This window comes from Microtus oregoni, unplaced genomic scaffold (genome assembly GCF_018167655.1).
Source record: "Microtus oregoni isolate MIOR12 unplaced genomic scaffold, Mior012 000034F_ref0000314, whole genome shotgun sequence".
NCBI lineage: Eukaryota > Metazoa > Chordata > Mammalia > Rodentia > Cricetidae > Microtus > Microtus oregoni.
The window spans coordinates 13030634-13049925 of NW_024543093.1; the positions used below are offsets into that span (position 1 = coordinate 13030634).

The 19292-nt window shown below is 38.9% G+C and overlaps 1 protein-coding gene across 1 annotated transcript in view; it reads left to right on the forward strand.

The window, feature by feature from the left end:
• Positions 1 to 562: 562 nt before the first annotated feature.
• Positions 563 to 19292, forward strand: part of LOC121432306 (zinc finger protein 120-like) — a 32204-nt gene continuing 13474 nt past the window's right edge. The window contains exons 1-5 of the mRNA XM_041630163.1: positions 563 to 568; positions 3802 to 3928; positions 4133 to 4193; positions 5345 to 6041; positions 7953 to 7976. Of these exons, the coding sequence (XP_041486097.1) occupies positions 563 to 568; positions 3802 to 3928; positions 4133 to 4193; positions 5345 to 6041; positions 7953 to 7976 (915 nt within the window). The remainder of the gene's footprint in view (positions 569 to 3801; positions 3929 to 4132; positions 4194 to 5344; positions 6042 to 7952; positions 7977 to 19292) is intronic.

Consider the following 19292-nt stretch of genomic DNA (forward strand, 5'->3'; position numbering starts at 1 on the left):
GTTGCTATTTCTTTGAATCAGTTTGTTGATTGACAATTGATGTGTGAAAGTCCTTCCACTGAGAGTGCAGTATTCCTAAGAAAGTTGGTCTGGGCTGGATAAGAGAGCTAGCTGAGCAGAAAACAATGACCAAGTAAGAGAGAAGGCTAGGAGTAAAGATTCTTCATGAATAGGGGAAGAGGAAAAAGAAAAATCTATTTTCAATAAAAGAAAAATGTTCTTCAGAAAAAAGATTCCTTGTGGTTTTTGCCTTCAGTTGTTATCTTGAATTTTTATCCTAAGCCCTTACAATGATGGATTGTGATCTGCCAGAATCAAGCAAATAAACCCATTCATCACCTGAGATGCTATGGTTAGAGAATTTAATCACAACAACAGAGAAACAAGTTAGACCAAAACTGGCACACCAAAAGTGATTTTGTTGTTGGGCAGAACCTAGGAACGTTATCTTTTCAAAAAATGGAATATATTGGGACTTTGAATGGCAAAACCCATAAAAAGCTCTACACATAGCTTAATCACCTGCACTTGAAGGACCTGGAAGATGGAAGTGTTGAGCATAATGACAGTAAGTGAAAGTCCAGATCATAGAATTTCAGTGGCAAATAGACTCCATGATAAATACCTCTAGAGGTCATTTGTGTGATATTTTGGCCCCTAGCCTTTATTATTGTTCCTTTGCCTCCCAAAAATTCAGTAAGGCAAACTTCGAAAATAATGGGCTGATTTTTTAGATGGAATACTGACTCTCCTGGGTGACTATTACTGATGAGTCATTCATGATTACAATATTTTAAAAAAAGCACAAGTGGGTCATAAATAAACGAAAAGTCTTTGGGTTGTAGAGAAAAACAGAATTAGGTGGATTCAGATGGCAGTCACGTGCCAAGTATAGGCAGGAATTTTCAGGGAGATTATCACCATTAAATAGAAGGCTCGTCCTCTACATTGGAAGCCTGGCAAGGTGTCTTAAGGGTGAGAACCCATCCTTCTATGCTCTTAATCAATGGAAGGTCTAGCAAAGTAATTCCTAGTCCCAGGAAGCAACTCTTACAAAGCCTGCTGCAAATCTAGTCCTATCAGGGTCCATCATAACTTAGAAACTGAATTTGGGAGAATCATTAATATTGTTCTGGTTCTAGAAAGAGGAAAGATGCAAACTTTAAATCTATGCATTCTTAGTCTGGTGATTTAGTTCAGCAGTAGTTTATTTAGTAGGCATCTGTGTTTGGTAGAGCCAGAGCTCCAGTGAGGAGACTGTGAGAGTTTATTGCATGATGCTGTGTGGATGAAGCCTGTATTTTGAGCCCATAAGATGTTGAGATATTTAAGCTATGAGACATTTTACTTGAAGAACTATATATATGGAGTGGAAGTAACCAAAGAGAGTTGTATGAATAGTTGTGATCATAGAGGCATCTAAGCCCTTTGAAACTGAAGTTCCACATGTCTGATACAGAGCTACTACCGGATTTAATGGTTGTCCTTCTGGGTTTCTGTCTTTCCTCACGCCCAATCTTCACTCATGATGTCTCAGTTCCTTTCCTTTGGAACAGGAGTTGGTATTCTGTGCCATTGGATGTTGGAAACATTTAACTTACCTTCTGATTTTATAAGATTACAGTCAAGAGAATGTCTTGAATGTCAAAAGAGACTCTGGACATTTGCACAGTGCATAGGTGGTTGCAGATTACGAGGATCATTGAAGTGACTAAATGCATTTTCTTTATGGATGACCCTGACCCTATATTGACCTGTGTCTGAATCCAGTCAACTGAGTGAAAAGCTCTCAGATAGGGTAATGTATTTGAACATGTGTCTCTCCTTGATGACCTTCTTTGGGGGTGCTTGTGGAACCTTTAGTAGGAAGAACCTTTCTAAGTGAAATTCTTCAATGGTGATGGGATTTGAGTGTCTATATCCTCAACCCATTTCCTGTTCTTTGTTTCTACTGTGGTGGGGTTCAGACTAATCAGCTAGCTTCCTTTTGCTGTCACAGTATCATTACTGTATGATATCACTACATCACATTAGATACAGTTGAAGCAATTGCTATTCAGTGGTAAGCCCTTTTGCTTTCCTTATATTATTTATTTTTTTAAAAAAGAATCTTTTCTCATTTTATATGCTAATCCCAGTTCCCACTCCTTCCCCTTCTCCTGCTCCCTCCACCTTCTCCCCCTTACCCCTCCATCCACTCCTCAGAGAGGGTAAGGCACATTGTTTTGAGGCCCTCCCCACTATATCTAGGCTGAACAAGGTATCCCTTCAAAGAGAATGGGTTCCACAAAGCCAGTGCAAGCAGTTGGGATAAATTCTGGGCTTACTGCCAGCAGCCACACAGTCTGCCCTAACCATATGACTGTTACCCGCCTTCAGATCACCTGATTTTTTACGAATGTTGTTGTTTTTATTTTTGTTTCTGAAGACAAGGTATGTCTGAGTATCCCTGGCTCTAATGAAAGTTGTTCTGTAGACCAGGCTGGTCTCAAACCGACTCTTGCTCTAAATGCTGAGATTCAAAGTTGGCCAATATTCCTTGTTTTTTTTGGGGGGGGGGGAGGGGATGGGAGATTTTAAGACAGGGTTTCTCTGTAACTTTGGAGACTGTCCTGAGACTAGCTCTTGTAGACCAGGCTAGCCTTGAACTCCCCGCCTGGCTTTGCCTCCTGAGTGTGGAATTAAAGACGTGTACCACCACTGCCCAGCTTATATTCTTTGTTTTACATAAAGTATTTGGTGATGGGCCTAGAGTGTAGGTTTTTGTACATGTCAAGCATGTTCTCTTATTTGTGCTTTTTTTTAAAACTTGAATTTTGAAATTTGGCAGAGGGTATCATTCTCTTCCCCAGAATGGCAGTATTCATGACATTAATACTGCCTGGGCCTTCTGAGTCATTGGGTTACTGGTGTTTGACATTCTTTCTGCTTGTTGTGTTTATTTTAATTTTTTTTAATGAATATGATTCTTTGGCCTGTACACATGGTTATGTACCACATGTGTGACTGATCCTCACAGTAGTCGGAAGATGGTCTTCGATTCCCTGAACTTGAAATAATGGATAATTGTGATCTCCCATGTAAGTTCTGGCAATTGAGCCCACCTATATGCAAGATCAGCAAAAGCTCTTACCTGCTGAGCCGTTTCTCCTGGCCTGTGTTGATTATTTATGATCAACATTTACATCACTCATGTTTTTAATCTGTCAATTTGTAACTGTTTAAATATGCAGTCCCTACTAGTAAGATTTACTAAAGTTATAGTTTGAACTGGAACACTTCAGATTTCTGAAAGATAAAAACAGAACTGGAGTGAATGCATAACTCTGTGTAGGAGCTTCAGTAAAAACCCTGAGCTCTTTTTATCTTTCTTGATTTATTTTTGCAGGAGAGATTGTTTCTTAATATTTACTTCTTGCTGTCCTGGAACTGATTGCATAGGCTACCATTCAACTCAGAGGCAGATATACCTGCATCTGCCTTCTGAGTGCTGGGATTAATGGTATTGTTCTTTTTTTGTTTGTTAGTAATTGTTCATACACTTTCTCTGGGGTATACTCAGTACTGTTGATCTGCTGGCTTGTTTCTCTATGTCTGTTGATAGGCATGTCTTTTGCAAGGTGATATCCCATTCTAAGCATTAAGTAATGATAAGGGTAAACCTATCCATTTTCCTTCTAAAGTGACTTGATGATTATATTATAATGTCTGTTCAAAGAGTAAGTGTTGGAAACACCAGAATTATATGGCTATATTGTCAATATCATGGTTTTTGTTGTATACATGTATGGCATATTTTAGGATACAGTGACTTATGATGATGTGCATGTTGACTTCACTGGGAAAGAGTGGGCTTTGCTGGATCCTTCCCAGAAGAATCTCTACAAAGATGTGATGCTGGAGACCTACATGAACCTCACTGCTATAGGTAATACTGTGAATTTTCTTTCACGTTTTAAAATAAGGGGACAACTGTTCCTTGGTTATCAATGCTCTTCTGTAATTTTAATTGAAATGAAGAAGAATGAGGTGAACGAATAAAGCATGGTTCTAAGGAATACTAAAGATTGTAACTTAAATTTTACACAATTTCCAATAATATATCATACATTTCCTGGTACTATATTTTTAGGCTACAAATGGGAAAGTCATAATATTGAAGGACATTATCACAGTTCTCGGAGATATGAAAGGTAATTTTCATGTACAAGCTGATACAAATGTGCCTGCGAAGATATTTTATTGTATCTGGAAGTTTTAAAGAAAAGCAGCAACATAAATAATCACAGCTTAAAGTTCATTGATAATCATTAAATTCTCGCAAAGCCATGTTCTTCAAGGGCAGGTAAGTGAATTGTGTTTGCAAGTCATTGTTTTAAGAAGGAAGACAAGAAATCAATGCTTTTACAGATATCACCACTTTATTCATATCTCAATCAGAGCTATGCCAATCCATTTAGTTTCGTATCACTTATAATATGTATACATGTTGGATAAGTGATAAGCATAAGTTCAAAAGCTTCTAATAAGCAAGTAGTCCATAGTAAAGCTATTGTTACTCATATAGTTGTTTCTACTTTGCTAAGTTTAGTGAGACAGGTAGTTAGCATCATTATTTAAGGGGGGGGGGGTTGAGGGGAGTTGTAGAGAAACCATAATCCATGTACCATATGTTTATGAGGAAGAGAAAGTCCAACTGTAAATTCAATGTAGAATCTTTTTGTTATTCTTCCATTAATAGGTATAGTATATGTTACTATGGATATAAGCCATATGAGCATAGGATATGAATAGAAGCCATGTACCTCTCTCTGTCTCAGAATAATTAGAATATATATAGGTCCCCATGCTGAGTAAACTTGTTGAATGTGATTCAAGTTTACAAGTAATTAATTTTCCTGCTTTATTGGGGGGATACATCAACCAATCCATACTGAAGAAAATCCCTATGAGTGCTAAAAATATGTAAATACTTCTGTTTGTTCTGGTTCACTTTGAAAATGTAGTGTGACTCACAATATAGGAAAATTTATCAAATGAAGTAAGTGGTTTTAAGGTGTGAATTCTCCCAGTTCTCTTCAAATATGTGAAAAATCTCATAGAGATAAAAGATACCATAAATGGGAGCCAGGTAGTAAAGGCTCTTACCATCACTGGCATCTTCAAATATATAAAACATTCCTTACTGAAGGGGAACAACATAAGTGTAAACAAAGTCATAAAAGCTTATGACCAGATTACTCTTTAAAATTAGACCGAATGTAAAATTAACTGATACAGATATAAAGATACTTTACGACAGTGCAAGTCGTAAAACTTTTACATGTACCCATTATCCTTGCAGGCATGAAAGAAGTCATATTGGAGAGAAACCTTCTGAATGCAATCACGGTGGTAAAACCTTTGCACATCACAGTCTTCTCCAAACATATAAAAGAACACATAGCGGAGAGAAAACCTATGAATATAATCAATGTGGTAAAGCCTTTGCATGTCACAATAATCTTCAAGTACATAAAAGAACACATCCTGGAGAGAAACCCTATGAGTGTAATCAATGTGGTAAAGCCTTTTCACGTCACAGTCATCTCCAAATGCATAAAAGAACACATACTGGAGAGAAACCCTATGAATGTAATCAATGTGGTAAAGCCTTTGCACAAATCAGTCATCTCCAAATGCATAAAAGAACACATACTGGAGAGAAACCCTATGAGTGTAATCAATGTGGTAAAGCCTTTGCACAACACAGTCATCTCCAAATGCATAAAAGAACACATACTGGAGAGAAACCCTATGAATGCAATCAATGTGGTAAAGCCTTTGCACATCACAGTCATCTCCAAAACCATAAAAGAACACATACTGGAGAGAAACCCTTTGAGTGTAATCAATGTGGTAAAGCCTTTGGATATCATAAGAATCTCCAAGTACATCAAAGAACACATACTGGAGAGAAACCCTATGAATGTAATCAATGTGGTAAAGCCTTTGCATGTCACTATAATCTCCAAGTGCATCAAAGAACACATACTGGAGAAAAACCCTATGAATGTAATCAATGTGGTAAAGTCTTTGTATATTTCGGTAGTCTTCGAAAACATAAGCAAAAATCATACTGTAAAGAAGCTCTCTAAATGTAGTCGGTGTAACAAAGTTTTGCAAATTATGGTAGTCTTTATACGAGTAAAGTCTTAGTGTGTAATAGGTATATGAAAGCCTTTGAATATAACAGTAAACTTTGAGAATTTGAAAAAATTAATAGCAAAGAGTATCTGAATATAAATCATTTAGTAAGATCTTCAGCCAACATACTTATGTTCAGTTACAGAAGATTATTTATTCTGGAGAGAAAAAAAAAAACAGGCAAGCATCAAGTCTGTTCAAGCATTATGATGCCCCTCTTGATTCTATTTACAGTTGTAAACAAACATGGACAAAAGGCAGATGAATTGAGATGATAAGCTAACCCTTTTAGATTTCATACTTCTGCTCATTTACATGAGATGGTATATCCGGGTGAAAACTTCATAGATGTGTATTCATTCCTTTTCTGTTGATGTGATAAAATACCATGTCTAAGTGAACTTACAAAAGGGTTTGATTTGGCCATTGGTTCCAGAGCAATACAGGATTGCCATGAAAATGACTTGGAAAGAAGTGTTATACATGGCAGCTAATGTCGGAAGCTAAGAATTCCCATCCTTAACCTACGGCACAAAGCAGAAAGTGTAAACTGGAAATGGTGTGCAGGTATTAATTCTCAGGCCAACCTGCAGGGACATATTTTTTCCACGGGGACAGCATTTCCTAAATCTTCCCAAATGATACTGCAGACTGAGACTGATTGATTTCTCTCACCTCAAGTCTATGTGCTTGCTTTCTTTTTCATGAACCAATTCATGATGGAGAAAAACTCTATATGCCTTTAGATGCCTCAACAACTATATTAAGAAGAAAGTATTCATGAGTGAAAATTAGTTTAAAGATTTGTTTTAATTTTAATGATATCATGTCTGTGTGTCTTTGTGTGGGTATGTGTAAGTGCTTTCTGGTTCCCAAGAATTAGAACCTTGGAGCTTCTTGTAGTAGGAATTACTGGAGTTGTTAAAAATGGACCTTGTTCCTGGGAATGAACTTGTATCAAGTACTCAGTTGTGTCTCTAGCCCTATAAATATTTTAAAGCTTTCTGATATCAGGAAATAGGGAGGAACACATACAAGAGAAAACCCCTATTCATGTAAATGATTTGGTAAAAACAGCTGCCTTCAGTTTGAAGAAAAAAGTTTATCTATTTTTCAGTATAGCCTTGAAGTAAGTAAATTATTAACCAGTTCACTAAAGATGATGTGAAGATCACATTATGGCTTCTATCTTGCAGATAGATATTAAAGTGTGCTATATGTGTGGCAAATCCATTTGCTGAAGTTATTTTGTGGTCCTTATATTTCCTCCATGGCTTTTGTTCATCACCTATCCCTATTTCACTTTATTGTTCCAAATTTGTCAACTTAAATAAATACCATGTTTTAAATTTTATTTATTTTGCTTTTGTCCCTTTCATATTCGCTTTCTCTATTTTCTTCTTTTAAGAATAGTATTACTGTGACTTCCTGTCTGACCTAGAACTCACATTATAGACCACGCTGTCCTAGGAGATCAGAGAGATCTGTCCACTGCTTCCAGAGTATCTGCATTATAGGTGGGCATGTACTCACTGGATAACTTGGTTCATTTAATTGAAGATGAGTGGCTGAGCCTGTCTGGTTAGGGTAGATAGCACACAGGCTGTGGTCCTAACTCCAGTAGCAGAAGAAGGTTCTTATCAAATGCAGCCTTCCAGCCTTAAAGTCCACTGGCTTCCAACTGTGAGAAATATTATTTTCCTTAATGATTGAGTCTGTTATAACTCATCAAAGGACCTGATAAGATTTCTGTGCTTATTCTGCAGATGGTGAAACCCAGACTCATACAGGTAAGTAGATTTTTGCTCATGTTACTCATTCCATCATTTTCATGCCCCACTAAATGATGTTGAAACTGCCTAAGCCAGGCATGGTGATGAAGGCCATGGTACTTACAAAGTGGAGATAGGGATTTCAAGGTTTCAAAGTCATCCCGGATGAGAATGGTCAATGGGTGTGATGGAATGATCACAGAAACAAGGAAGATTGATTGGCTCAGGACAATGTCCACATAGCTCCAGAACTTTAGGGCCATGGCACCAGCAATTATTAGCATATTTTCTGTTCTTGATAATATTTCCTGTCTAAGAGTCTTAGGGTCAGACTCTTGTTCTTCATTAAAGAGTGGAATTCTCCTGCAGTTGGGAGAATTAGCTTCAGGCAGGGATGAGCTCCCTAATTACATACTCAATACAATGTGTTTAGCCCTGAAACCATATACACACAACCAACAGAAATGGACTCAAAAGCTTTTATTTATATATTTGTACATACATATTCGCACATGCTTAACAAGGAAGGAACTGGAAGGGAAAAATTTGGGAGGGGATGGTGAAAAGACAAGGAAGGGGGAAACTGATGTACTACATTTTAATTTAAATGTATGAAAATACATTTTAAATAAATTTGAATGTGTGAAAATAAATTTTAAATGAAGTAGCTGCCTAGAGAGTTAGCTTAGCTGTTGCAAGAGTGAGGGCCAGTTTGTCCTGGTTGCCCAGCTATCTTAGCCCCAAAATAACCACACAGAAATTATATTCATTAAATCACTGCTTGGCCCATTCGCTCTAACTTCTTATTGGCTAACTGTTACATATTAATTTAACACATGTCTATTAATCTGTATATTGCCACATAGAGTAGCTTGCTGGTAAAGATTATAACTGGCATCTGTCTCAGAAGATCCATGGTGTCTATCTCCTAATCTACCTCTTTTCCTCCCAACATTCAGTTCTGTCTTTCCTGCCTACCTAAGTTCTGCCCTTTCAACTAGGCTAAGGCAGTTTATTTATTAAGCAATGAAAGCAACATACAAACAGAAGGACCTCCTACACCATTTCCCCTTTTCTGTTTAAACAAAAAGGAAGGCTTTAACTTTAACATAGTAAAATTACATATAACAAAACAGGTATCAAGCAAAAAACTACAGTTACAATATTTATATCTATTTTATCTTTTATCATAACTAAAAAAATATAGCTATAAATTCATTCAACTCCATCAAAGACCTCAGAAGGATTTGATATTACCTAAGTAAACAGGAAGTGCATTGTAAACAACTTCCAAAACTCTAGAAATGGCAGAGACATCTCACTGCCTGGACACTCACCCAAAGTTTTTCTGTAGCATTGGGGCATCCATCTTCAGCCTACAGGCCCATAGTATCCAGCAGACTTTTCCATGAAGCAGGAAATTTCAAAGACAGTTCTGCCTATATTGGCAGTTTTCAGTCACTTTCTTCTGTATCCTGCAGAATATATGGCAGATTCTCATAAAGCAGGAACCCCAAAGGACCATCTCACCTTTAGGCAAGTTCAGCAGTCATCTCTCTGTGGGCACTGAATGTCCAATGAAGCAGTCCAGGCAAGAGCAGTTTCTTGCCCAAATGTCTAAGGAGCCACTTCAATGCCTATCTTCCTCTTAAGTAGATTGGTACTGTCAGGAGAAGATGTGTCTCATTGTCATGAAAAGTCCTAAATTCTTAAACATTTTAAATGCCATATTCTGAAGGTCTCTGAAAGATTTGAAGAATCTATCTAACTGAAATATTTCTCTATGTATCTAGAAAACCTAACATGACTACAAACTTGACTATTATAGATGATTATCTATTAACATATATTTCTTAATTATATATTACATTTTTAAATGAACTATACAAACACAATACCTTAATCAAGAGCAGAATTACATATAATATAACAAAATTGACCTTGAATTTGTATCAGTAAACCAAGATCCATACTAATTTTTCATATCTATATCATATTCCCCTTTAAATGTGAAAGAATATTTATAAACAATATTTGGGAATATGGGTATAGTTTTGTCCATACTGCTTCCTGCTGATTGGGGGCACTATTAATCAATCAGGTGTTTCATGGTGTATCCTGTGTGCTAGGTTCATCTCAGTTAGCAGTTTGGTGAAGAAATTTTTTGAGGGTATTTATGGCAACCTTTCAGGAGATCTTGGTCCATGAAACCATATTCGTCTGGAGGCAATCCCTAGGTTCTCATCTTCTGTGAAAACAAAAGAAGAACCTCTTTTCCCAAGCAATTTGTTCTTAGACCCAAATTCTGAAGTCAAGATACCTTTATAATATACATGCTGGTTTAGCTTATCAGCCCATACAATGAAATATCTCTCTGTACTTAGCTCCTCACAGTCAAAAAATTCAAAGAAAACACAATAATATACAGAATCCAGACTCTCTGTGAATTTTCCTTTTTTTTTTTTTTTTTTTTTTTTGGTTTTTCAAGACAGGGTTTCTCTGTGGCTTTGAAGCTTATCCTAGAAATAGCTCTTTTAGACCAGGCTGGCCTTGAACTCACAAAGATCTGCCTGCCTCTGCCTCCCAAATGCTGGTATTAAAGGCGTGCACCACCACCACCTGGCGAATTTTTCATTTTTATGTGGCTTATTTTTCTTTACTCTTTTAATCTATGACTATCTGTACTGTGTCTCTTTAAAGACTTTACCCTTTACTCTTTCTTCTTTCTCCCAAGCCTATGTACATATATCCAACAGTGACCCATTTAGAGGTCTTTTATGTCTGAATCTGTCCTATTGTGAGTCTCATTCTTTACTGTCCAGGAGCACTTCTTAAAATGCTATGTGCTTCTTAAAAACTTAAGTTGCGCCATTAGTAAAGGTAGTACAGTACTACCTCTTTTCCTTCCCAGTCTAAAACTTAAGCTATGCTATTATTACGATAAATACAGTAGTTCCTACTCGCTCTGCACAGTCCAGCATGGCAGAGCCGTTTGTGCCTCTGAGCCGCATGCACGGCCCCACTTCCAGGCATACAGGGAGTCCACTTGCCATCAAGCAAGCAGCATGCTGCACACAAACTAAGCTCAAATGCTCAGTAGCTGGACCTCCTGCCTGAAAGAGTTCCCACCAGCAGTGGCCCAGAAAGCCAGCATTTTAAAATAGCACGGCTTTTTTTTCTGCTGCTGCTGCTGAGTCAGGAAAATCTCTTCTAAAGGAACTGTAGCATGCTGCCGGCAAACAGGAAAATGCTGTGTTAAACTCTGGGGTTTTGTGTGTGTGTGTGTGTGTGTGTGTGTGTGTGTGTGTGTGTGTTTAAAATTAAGGTCTCTCAGATTTTAAGTGAGTTTCGTCCATCACGTTGGCACCAGTTGTTGCAAGGGTTGTTGCCTGCTTGTTTGTCCCAGCCATCCAGCTATGTTAGTCCCAAAATAACCACACAGAAACTGTATTCATTAAATCACTGCTTGGTTCATTAGCTCTAACTTCTTATTAGCTAACTGTTACTTATTTTAATTTAACACATTTCTATTAATCTGTATATTGCCACATGGCAGTAGCTTACCGGCAAATATTCTAACCGGCTTCTGTCTCAGGTGGAAGATCCATGGTGTCTCTCTCCTACTCTGCCTTTCCTCCTCCCAGCAGTCAGTTCTTTCTTCTCCACCTACCTAAGTTCTGCCCTATCAACTAGGCCAAGGCAGTTTCTTTATTCATTAACCAATGAAAGCAACACACAAACAGAAAGAACTCTTATACCACTTAGCAGTTAAGAGCCCTGGGTGTTGTTACAGAGGGCACAGGTTCCATTCCCAGAAGTCATGATATCTTATCTCTTTAACTCCAGTTCCAAGGTATCTGCTACCCTATTCTGGCCTTTGCAGGTATGGTACAGATGCCTGGAGGCAAACACCCATATACATTAAATAAGATAAAACACCCATATACATTAAATACATTAAATAAGATAAAACTTAAAACACAGAATTCTCTACAGTGATGTCACAGCCCTGAGATAGACAGCAGGCAGGGCTAGCTAAAATGAACTTCTGGTTCTACATGGAAGCAACTATGGCCTTTCTTTGAGGCAGCATGTTCAGAGACAAAAAAAAAAAAAAAGTCTTATTCTCAGGTTAAAATAGCAGGACTTTCTGGGGCAATGAAAAAACTCTCAATCCCTTTTTCCTTTAGGGTATGTTGCATTATATCTGTGATAAATCTTTCTATTTATACTCATTGTCATCCAAAACTTTTTAAACTTGTTTAGGACAAAGGTAAGTTCAGCTACTCTAACTCTGTTGCTGTGTATGCCATGTAATTGTCTTGGTGTGTAGTGGGAAGAGGCTTGCCATCTGATCTGTGGCCAACTCCTCTAACCTACTGAATCTTGTTGACCATTTTAAGTTTACTTTGTTTTAAATATCTTATTCCTGTTTAAGTACAGGGACAGATGTTTCAAGAATGTTTCATAGCCTCATAAAGAGACCTCTGGCTTCTTTATGACCTCCAAGGTGTTAGGAAGACCTAAGTAGATAAGCTATCTCCCTAAAAGTGGGAGGTGTAGTATGTTCAGGACTTTCCTGGGGAAGCTTAGAAGCAGTACTCCTGGGGAAAGGCATACATGGTTCATAAGAAATTTTCCATCAATCCCTATTCCCCAAATCATACAAATATTAAAATTCACCCAAATATGTAACAGTGGAGATAAAAACGAAAGGTGGCCCTGTGGCCATCATGTGGCTCAGTTTTGCAGAATCTTTGTCACACAGCTGTGCTGGCCTTATTACTTTTTCCATTCTCATCTGATATGTCTGTGCCAGGCAATAGCTAAATCATAGACTGAATTTTAAGGTTATGAGTTATAGAGGTCTCCATTATAAAGAAGAACCTGACAGGGCAAGGGGAGTGACTTGCTGTGTAATTTCCCAGCACGTATTAATTCTTTTTATGTGAATGAAGAATGATAGAATTGGTGCAAGGTTAAAAACAAAGGAGGGCTGGAGAGTTGGCGCAGTGGTTAAGAAACCTTGCTGCTCCTCCAGAAGATCTGGGTTTGGTTTCTAGCATCCACATAGTTCACAATCACCTGTAACTCCAGTTCTAGTGGATCCAATGCCATATCTTGACTTCCATGTATGCCAGGCAGCTACATGCATATATAATATATATTATATATATACATATATAATACATGCATATAGGCAAAATATTCATACACATAAAATAATAAACTAAACAAATTAAAACAATTAAGGACAAAGGGATATTTCGATAAAAGATAGGAGTGATATTTGTTCAATAAGGTAATATCCTATAGAATAAATAAAACATTAGGTAAATTTAAAAAAAGGGATAAAATTTAAAATCATAAAAGCTTTTAAAAGCAAGATGTAATGGTTTTAATCTCTACACTTGGGAGGCAGAGACAAAAGATTTCTGAGCTAAAAGCAAACATAGTGAGTTTCAGGCGATAATGTGAGACACTGTTGCTTTAATTTTAAAAAATCTTGGGAAAAAAAAGAAAAATATAGGGAGGCAGAGGTAGGCAGATTTCTGTGAGTTTGAGGCCAGACTACTCTACAAAGAGAGTTCCAGAACATTCAGGGCTGTTACACAGAGAAACCCTGTTTTAAATAAAATAAAAATTAAAAATTTAACAAAAAGTTTAAATGCCTTATGGTGGTGATATATGGTTAATCCCAGCAATCAGGAGGCGAGGCAGATGCAGACAGATCTGTATGAGTTCAAGGCCAGCCTAGCCTACAGAGCTAGTTCTAGCTAAGGCAACCAAAGAAATCCTGTCTCAAAAATTAAACACAAAAAAAAATTTAAAAAAAAAACAGGAAAATGAAAAAATTCAATGCTAAAATCTTAGAACAGCATCTTTGTGAACACTGGAATCAGACAAATGAATAGGTCAGGTGAAGCTTTTTTCTCTCCTAACATTCAGTCTTGTTACTGAGCAAAGCCATCAAAGGCCAGTTGTCTACAAAGCCTGCATTCACTTCATAAGTTTCCTTCTTTCTGCATGAGAAGCCACTAGTGACCTCTCAGGACAGTGGGTTCTCACTTGTTCCAGAGATACCCGAAGGTTGTTTACCTGTAAATACCTAGTGCTTGAGCCAACTGTTTCCCCCAAGTGTACTTGAAAGTGGAAGAAACAAACAATACAGAAGCATTTTCAAGTAGTAAAGTCCATGACAATATTCATATCGACCCCCCCACCACTTAAAAGGAGTTTCCGCTCCTATTGTGCCTTCTGACGCTGTCCTATGGGAGGGAAGAGACTTCAAAAATGGCCTGACTATCTGGTCCTGAACATTAGAATTATGCAGTGCTACCAGAAGCAAACCGCATACGTGGAAACTGGAGGCTGAGCAATCTGTTTCCCAGAAACACAAGTCTACCAATCTCCAGTGTAATCTCGAAGCAGTTTTCTCAGCACTGAAGGCAGGACTATCTACTACCTTCACCTTCACGGTGCAAATCTGTTGTCTACAAATCTCATCATGTCGTGTCCAGCTTTACGTTGCTCCCATCTGCCTCCAATAACAGTCTCCAGTATACACCATAGACTGTGATCTGTAATTCTGTTTAAACATTAATGTATAGAATCTGGAATTATTGAGATTTTTTTTTTGGTCTGTATTTACAAGTGTAGGTCTGTGATTTGTGATCTTTGTAATGCCTCTGCTTTGTTCTGGTGTCATGGCACTATGGGGACTCATAGTATGAATTAATAATTCTTACTTCTCTTACAGTGTCCTGGAAAGGGCTTGGGCAAAACTGCCTTGGGTGATTATCCACAACTATTTTAGTTTTGTAAAAAAAAAAGGGTTCCTTTTTTTTAAACTTATATATGTGTGCATCTGTGCATGGGATGTGCACATGCATGCAGTTGTCAGCCGAATCTAAAAGGAGTTATTAGGGCCCCTAAAACTGTAGTTATAGCTGGCTATGAGCCACCTGATGTGGTTGCTAGGAGCCATACTCAGGTTCTCCAGAAGAGCAGCAAGCTCTCATAACCAATGAGCCATTTCTTCAACTCCTAATTTTTTTAGTATATATATTCTCATATTCTTTGACATCTTATGAGTTTTTGTTGTTCCTTGTTTTTTTTTTGTTTGTTGAGGCAAAACAAACAAAAACAAAAAACTACCTCTTCACTTCTTCTTTCCCTCCTCTCCAACTGATGTGAGATTCCCCTCTGTATGCTGTGAATACCATTGGTTAATAAAGAAACTGCCTTGGCCTGTTGATAGGGTGGAGTAATACTAGGCGGAGAAAGCTATACTGAATGCTGGGACAAAGAAGGCAGAGTCAGGAGAAGCCATGTAGCCCCGCCAGAAGCAGATGCTTGTCAGAATCTTGCCAGTAAGCCACAGCCATGTGGCAATACACAGATTAATGGAGATAGGCTAGTTTAGGATATGATAGTTAGCCAAAAATACACTTAAGCTGTTGGCCAAACAGTATTGCAGATAATATGGTTTCTGTGTGTTTATTTCGGGGCTGAGCAGCCAGGAACAAACAAGCAGCCCCCTACTACATCCAACACTTCTTCATTTGCCCTGTTGGCATTGGGACATGTGTGTGTGTGTGTGTGTCATATAGTATACCCTTTTGTCTTACCAGTTTTACTAGGAAATGTTCATTACAATGAGACACTGGTCTGGTTCAAGGCCTCTGGTATCCAATACATCATCATCACTACATCCTCACTAAAATTCCTCTTGGATATCCCATAGCTACCCTAAGTCTTGGAGATCCTGCAGATATTGTTCCACAGGACCAGTCCTTTCATGAGCTTCAGCAGGTCCTAAATGGTAGATGTTCGGGTGGGCCAACTGAAGGCCCTGCTGTTGGCCCGGGGGGGGGGGGTAGCTGAGTCCTGGCCACTAGGGCTACCTACCTCAGGCAAAGGGGCAGAGTCAGCTCCCCTAGGCCCATGACCTCAGGGTAGGTACACCCTTGCTTGTGGTGAAGGATGGGGCCATCTCTCCCAAGTGCAGGGGCCAGCTCTGAGATGGACTTTGTTTTTAAGATTTATTTATTTATTATGTATACAGTGTTCTGCCTTCATGTATGCCTGTAGGTGAAAAGAGGGCATCAGATCTCATTATAGATGGTTGTGAGCCACCATGTGGTTGTTGGGAATTGAATTCAGGTCCTCTGGAAGAGCAGCCAATGCTCTTAACCACTGAGCTATCTTTTCAGAGAGATTGTTTTAAAGAGTGCTTGAGAGCCTGGGAGAGGATCAGCAAGCAATGTGCTTGTTATGAAAACATGAAGATCAAAGTTCATATTTCCAGCACCTGTGTAAAAAAAAAAAAAGCACTATGGTTTGCATCTGTAATCCCAGCACTGAGGAGGTAGAAACAGGCAGATCTCTGGGTCTTACTGACCAGCTAACCAAAAATTGCTGAGCTCCACATTCACTGAGAAACGCTGTCTCCAAAAAAATAAAATAGAGGCTGGGCATGGTGCATGCCTTTAATTTTAGCACTCAGGAGGTGGAGGCGGACACATCTCTGAGGCTAGCCTGATCTACATTTAAGTACCAGGATAGCCAGGGCTTATATCAAGAGACCAAATCCTAAAATAACAAAACAAATAGGAGTTATTGGGGAATACACTGTATGTGAAACACAGATCTTCATGGGTATGCATACATGTAGGCATGTGTACCCAAATGCAGGTGTGTGCACACAGGCACACACAGAGACAAAGAGCCCTTGAAAAGAGGAAGCCATTTATGCACATATTTGACCTTAGCTACAGAAGTCAAAGGAATTAGCCCAGAGATAGTTATAGATGTGTAAAACAGGCAGGTAAATATCCAGGCAATGGACACATGGCTGGTGATAGCCACATGTTCTGAAGGTCAACAGGTCAATGAAGCAACAGGGAAGGGAGAAACAGGAGTTCTGTCACTTCTCTTGTGATAATTCTCATGGCCTTGGGGCGCTTTTCAGGAAGGAATTGTGTGTAGTATGTAGACTTGGTAGAATCATGGTGTGATTTCTGTATATAGATAAAATCTTTTAAGGTCAGGCTTTGGGGAAATTTTTTTTCTAACATTTCATGGATAAAGAGTTTATGAATTCAATGTTTTCTTTTGGTGAGAACTCAGTTTGATTCTGGGCAAGATCATTGCCACTGGTGAATACTGAGGTACTGAAGGAGGGAGCATTTCCATTGTGGAGTCAGGCAGTGGCATGGTGAGCTTCCAGAGTTAAATCCTTCTAAGTTCTTGCCTGAGCACCAGTCAGTCCAGCTGCCAAGGTAGGAATGTGTCTAACTTTCTGAGAGACATTTTCTTGTCCTTATATTCTGGAATGAAGGAAACAATTTGTGAACTAGTTAAAGGTTTGGTTTGTCTATCTTAATTGTTTTGTAGAATGTACCTTTGTAAAATAGAATTAGGTTCATCGTGTATGGATTGATTATATTTCCTTGTCGGTCTGTTTTGCATATATCCTTGAGTAGACTGAACAATCAGGCATGTGACAGCCATAATCCTGATGTCAGCCGCCTCACTCAGACATCTTAAACATCACATCAGGTTCTCAGCTGCCCTGGCCTGACTTAGCTCACACATACACTCTCTGAAATCAGTGATGCTCCCCATAGGACACAATCTAGAATTCATTGAGCAAACTCCTGAGCCTGTTTCCAGGGGGTAGAAACAGTAATTACCCACTAAGCATAGAAAGCCAGGAGCAAGTTCTATGCAAAGTGCAATTCCATCAACCCCCAATCTGTGGGTACAACCTGTTATTTATTGTGTCCTACTCAGCTCAAAAGGGGTTGTTTTTCCTTTCACCCAGAGGTCAAGAGGACAAGTCCTGGTTCAGTAGCCTACCAGATTCACTGGGAAAAGCTGTACAAACTCTCTACCCACGTGGCTATGGGAAGTCTTTTAAACCTTTATCCTCTTGATGCTGCCATTTTCAGAACCTGAAGTATTCCAAACTCTAGGTGACATGACCCCTGTCTTCACTGTGACCTTCACGGTCCACAGAGACCATGTTAAGGAATGCAGGGCAACTGTTAAAGCCAGAGCGATGGTGTCAGCTCTGTCTATAGTAAGGGTATGCTGCCCTAGGCGTCTGTGGCAGAACCTGGCCTTTTCCTATCTGCTGTGTGTTCTCCTATCTGCTGCAGGTCCTGCAACCTGAGTTTGCTGCTGCTGCAGTGTAGTAATAAGGGCGGCGGGGCTGCGTCCCCAGCACCCCAGCCGCCCGCACGGCTAGCTTATGCCCGAAATAAGAGCACTATGACACTGAGTAACTTAATTTAATTTTCTTCATCTCATTTGACACCAAATTCTCAGTGGAAACATGCAGAAGTCCTAAAAGATATTTACTAAGTTTTTGTTTTATTTTGCTTTGAAAATAATCATTAACTAATATCTAATTTTCTGAAAGAAATGACTAAATGTGCTTTACTTTTATATACATATATTTTTTGCTACCTATATTCATGCAACTGAGTTTGAGTGACTTTGCTAGATTCTCCAAATGAAAGGTAGTTTTTATTTTTAGAGGTGACTTACTGAACTGGGCTGGGCTCCAGAGACGCAGGCTCCATGACTTCAGGTGAAGGCTATTGGTGGCTTGGAAAAGGAAGTCATGGAAAGTCTTTGATTCTTCTTGAAGTTTGCCCTTCATGTATCCATGTGAGCTCACAGGGCACAGAAATACCCTTGGTATTGAGAAACTAGAATGTTGAATCTACATGCACTTGTGAGCGTGGCTATAGTAAAAGTGTTTGACCTTTCTCAGGCTGTAGCGATTCTCGCAGATGATTCTAAACCTTACACTGGAATGAGAAATGCCTCGTTTTTGTCTTGAAAGTAATCATATGTATGCTTGCAGATAAGTATTGATAATTATGAAGGGGAAGGAGGTGTTTATGTGAGAAATCATCTCAAATTTGAGGAATATGCTGCCAGCTCCCTTGCTATAGCTTGAATACAGTTTGCCTCCTTATAGCTGGTGCTGGCTTTGAACTCCTCACCACCTGCCTCTTACCTCCTAAATGCTAGGTCTAGAAGCTTTTACCACCAACACTGACTTAAATACGTTCCAAACAACTTGAAGTAAGACACGACAGGGACTAGTAAGATAGCCCAGAGCATTTCTTGCTCTTGCTGAGGATCCAGGTTTGACTGCTAGCACCCAGATGGTGGCTTAAAACTACTGGATCTGACACCTGCTTCTAGCCTCTGTGGGAACCACTGAGTGGGCATGCATGCACTAACAAAACGCCTTTTGCAGCCTTATTTCCTCCTGCCCCTCAACTTATATGCAGGCAAAACATACATATAAAA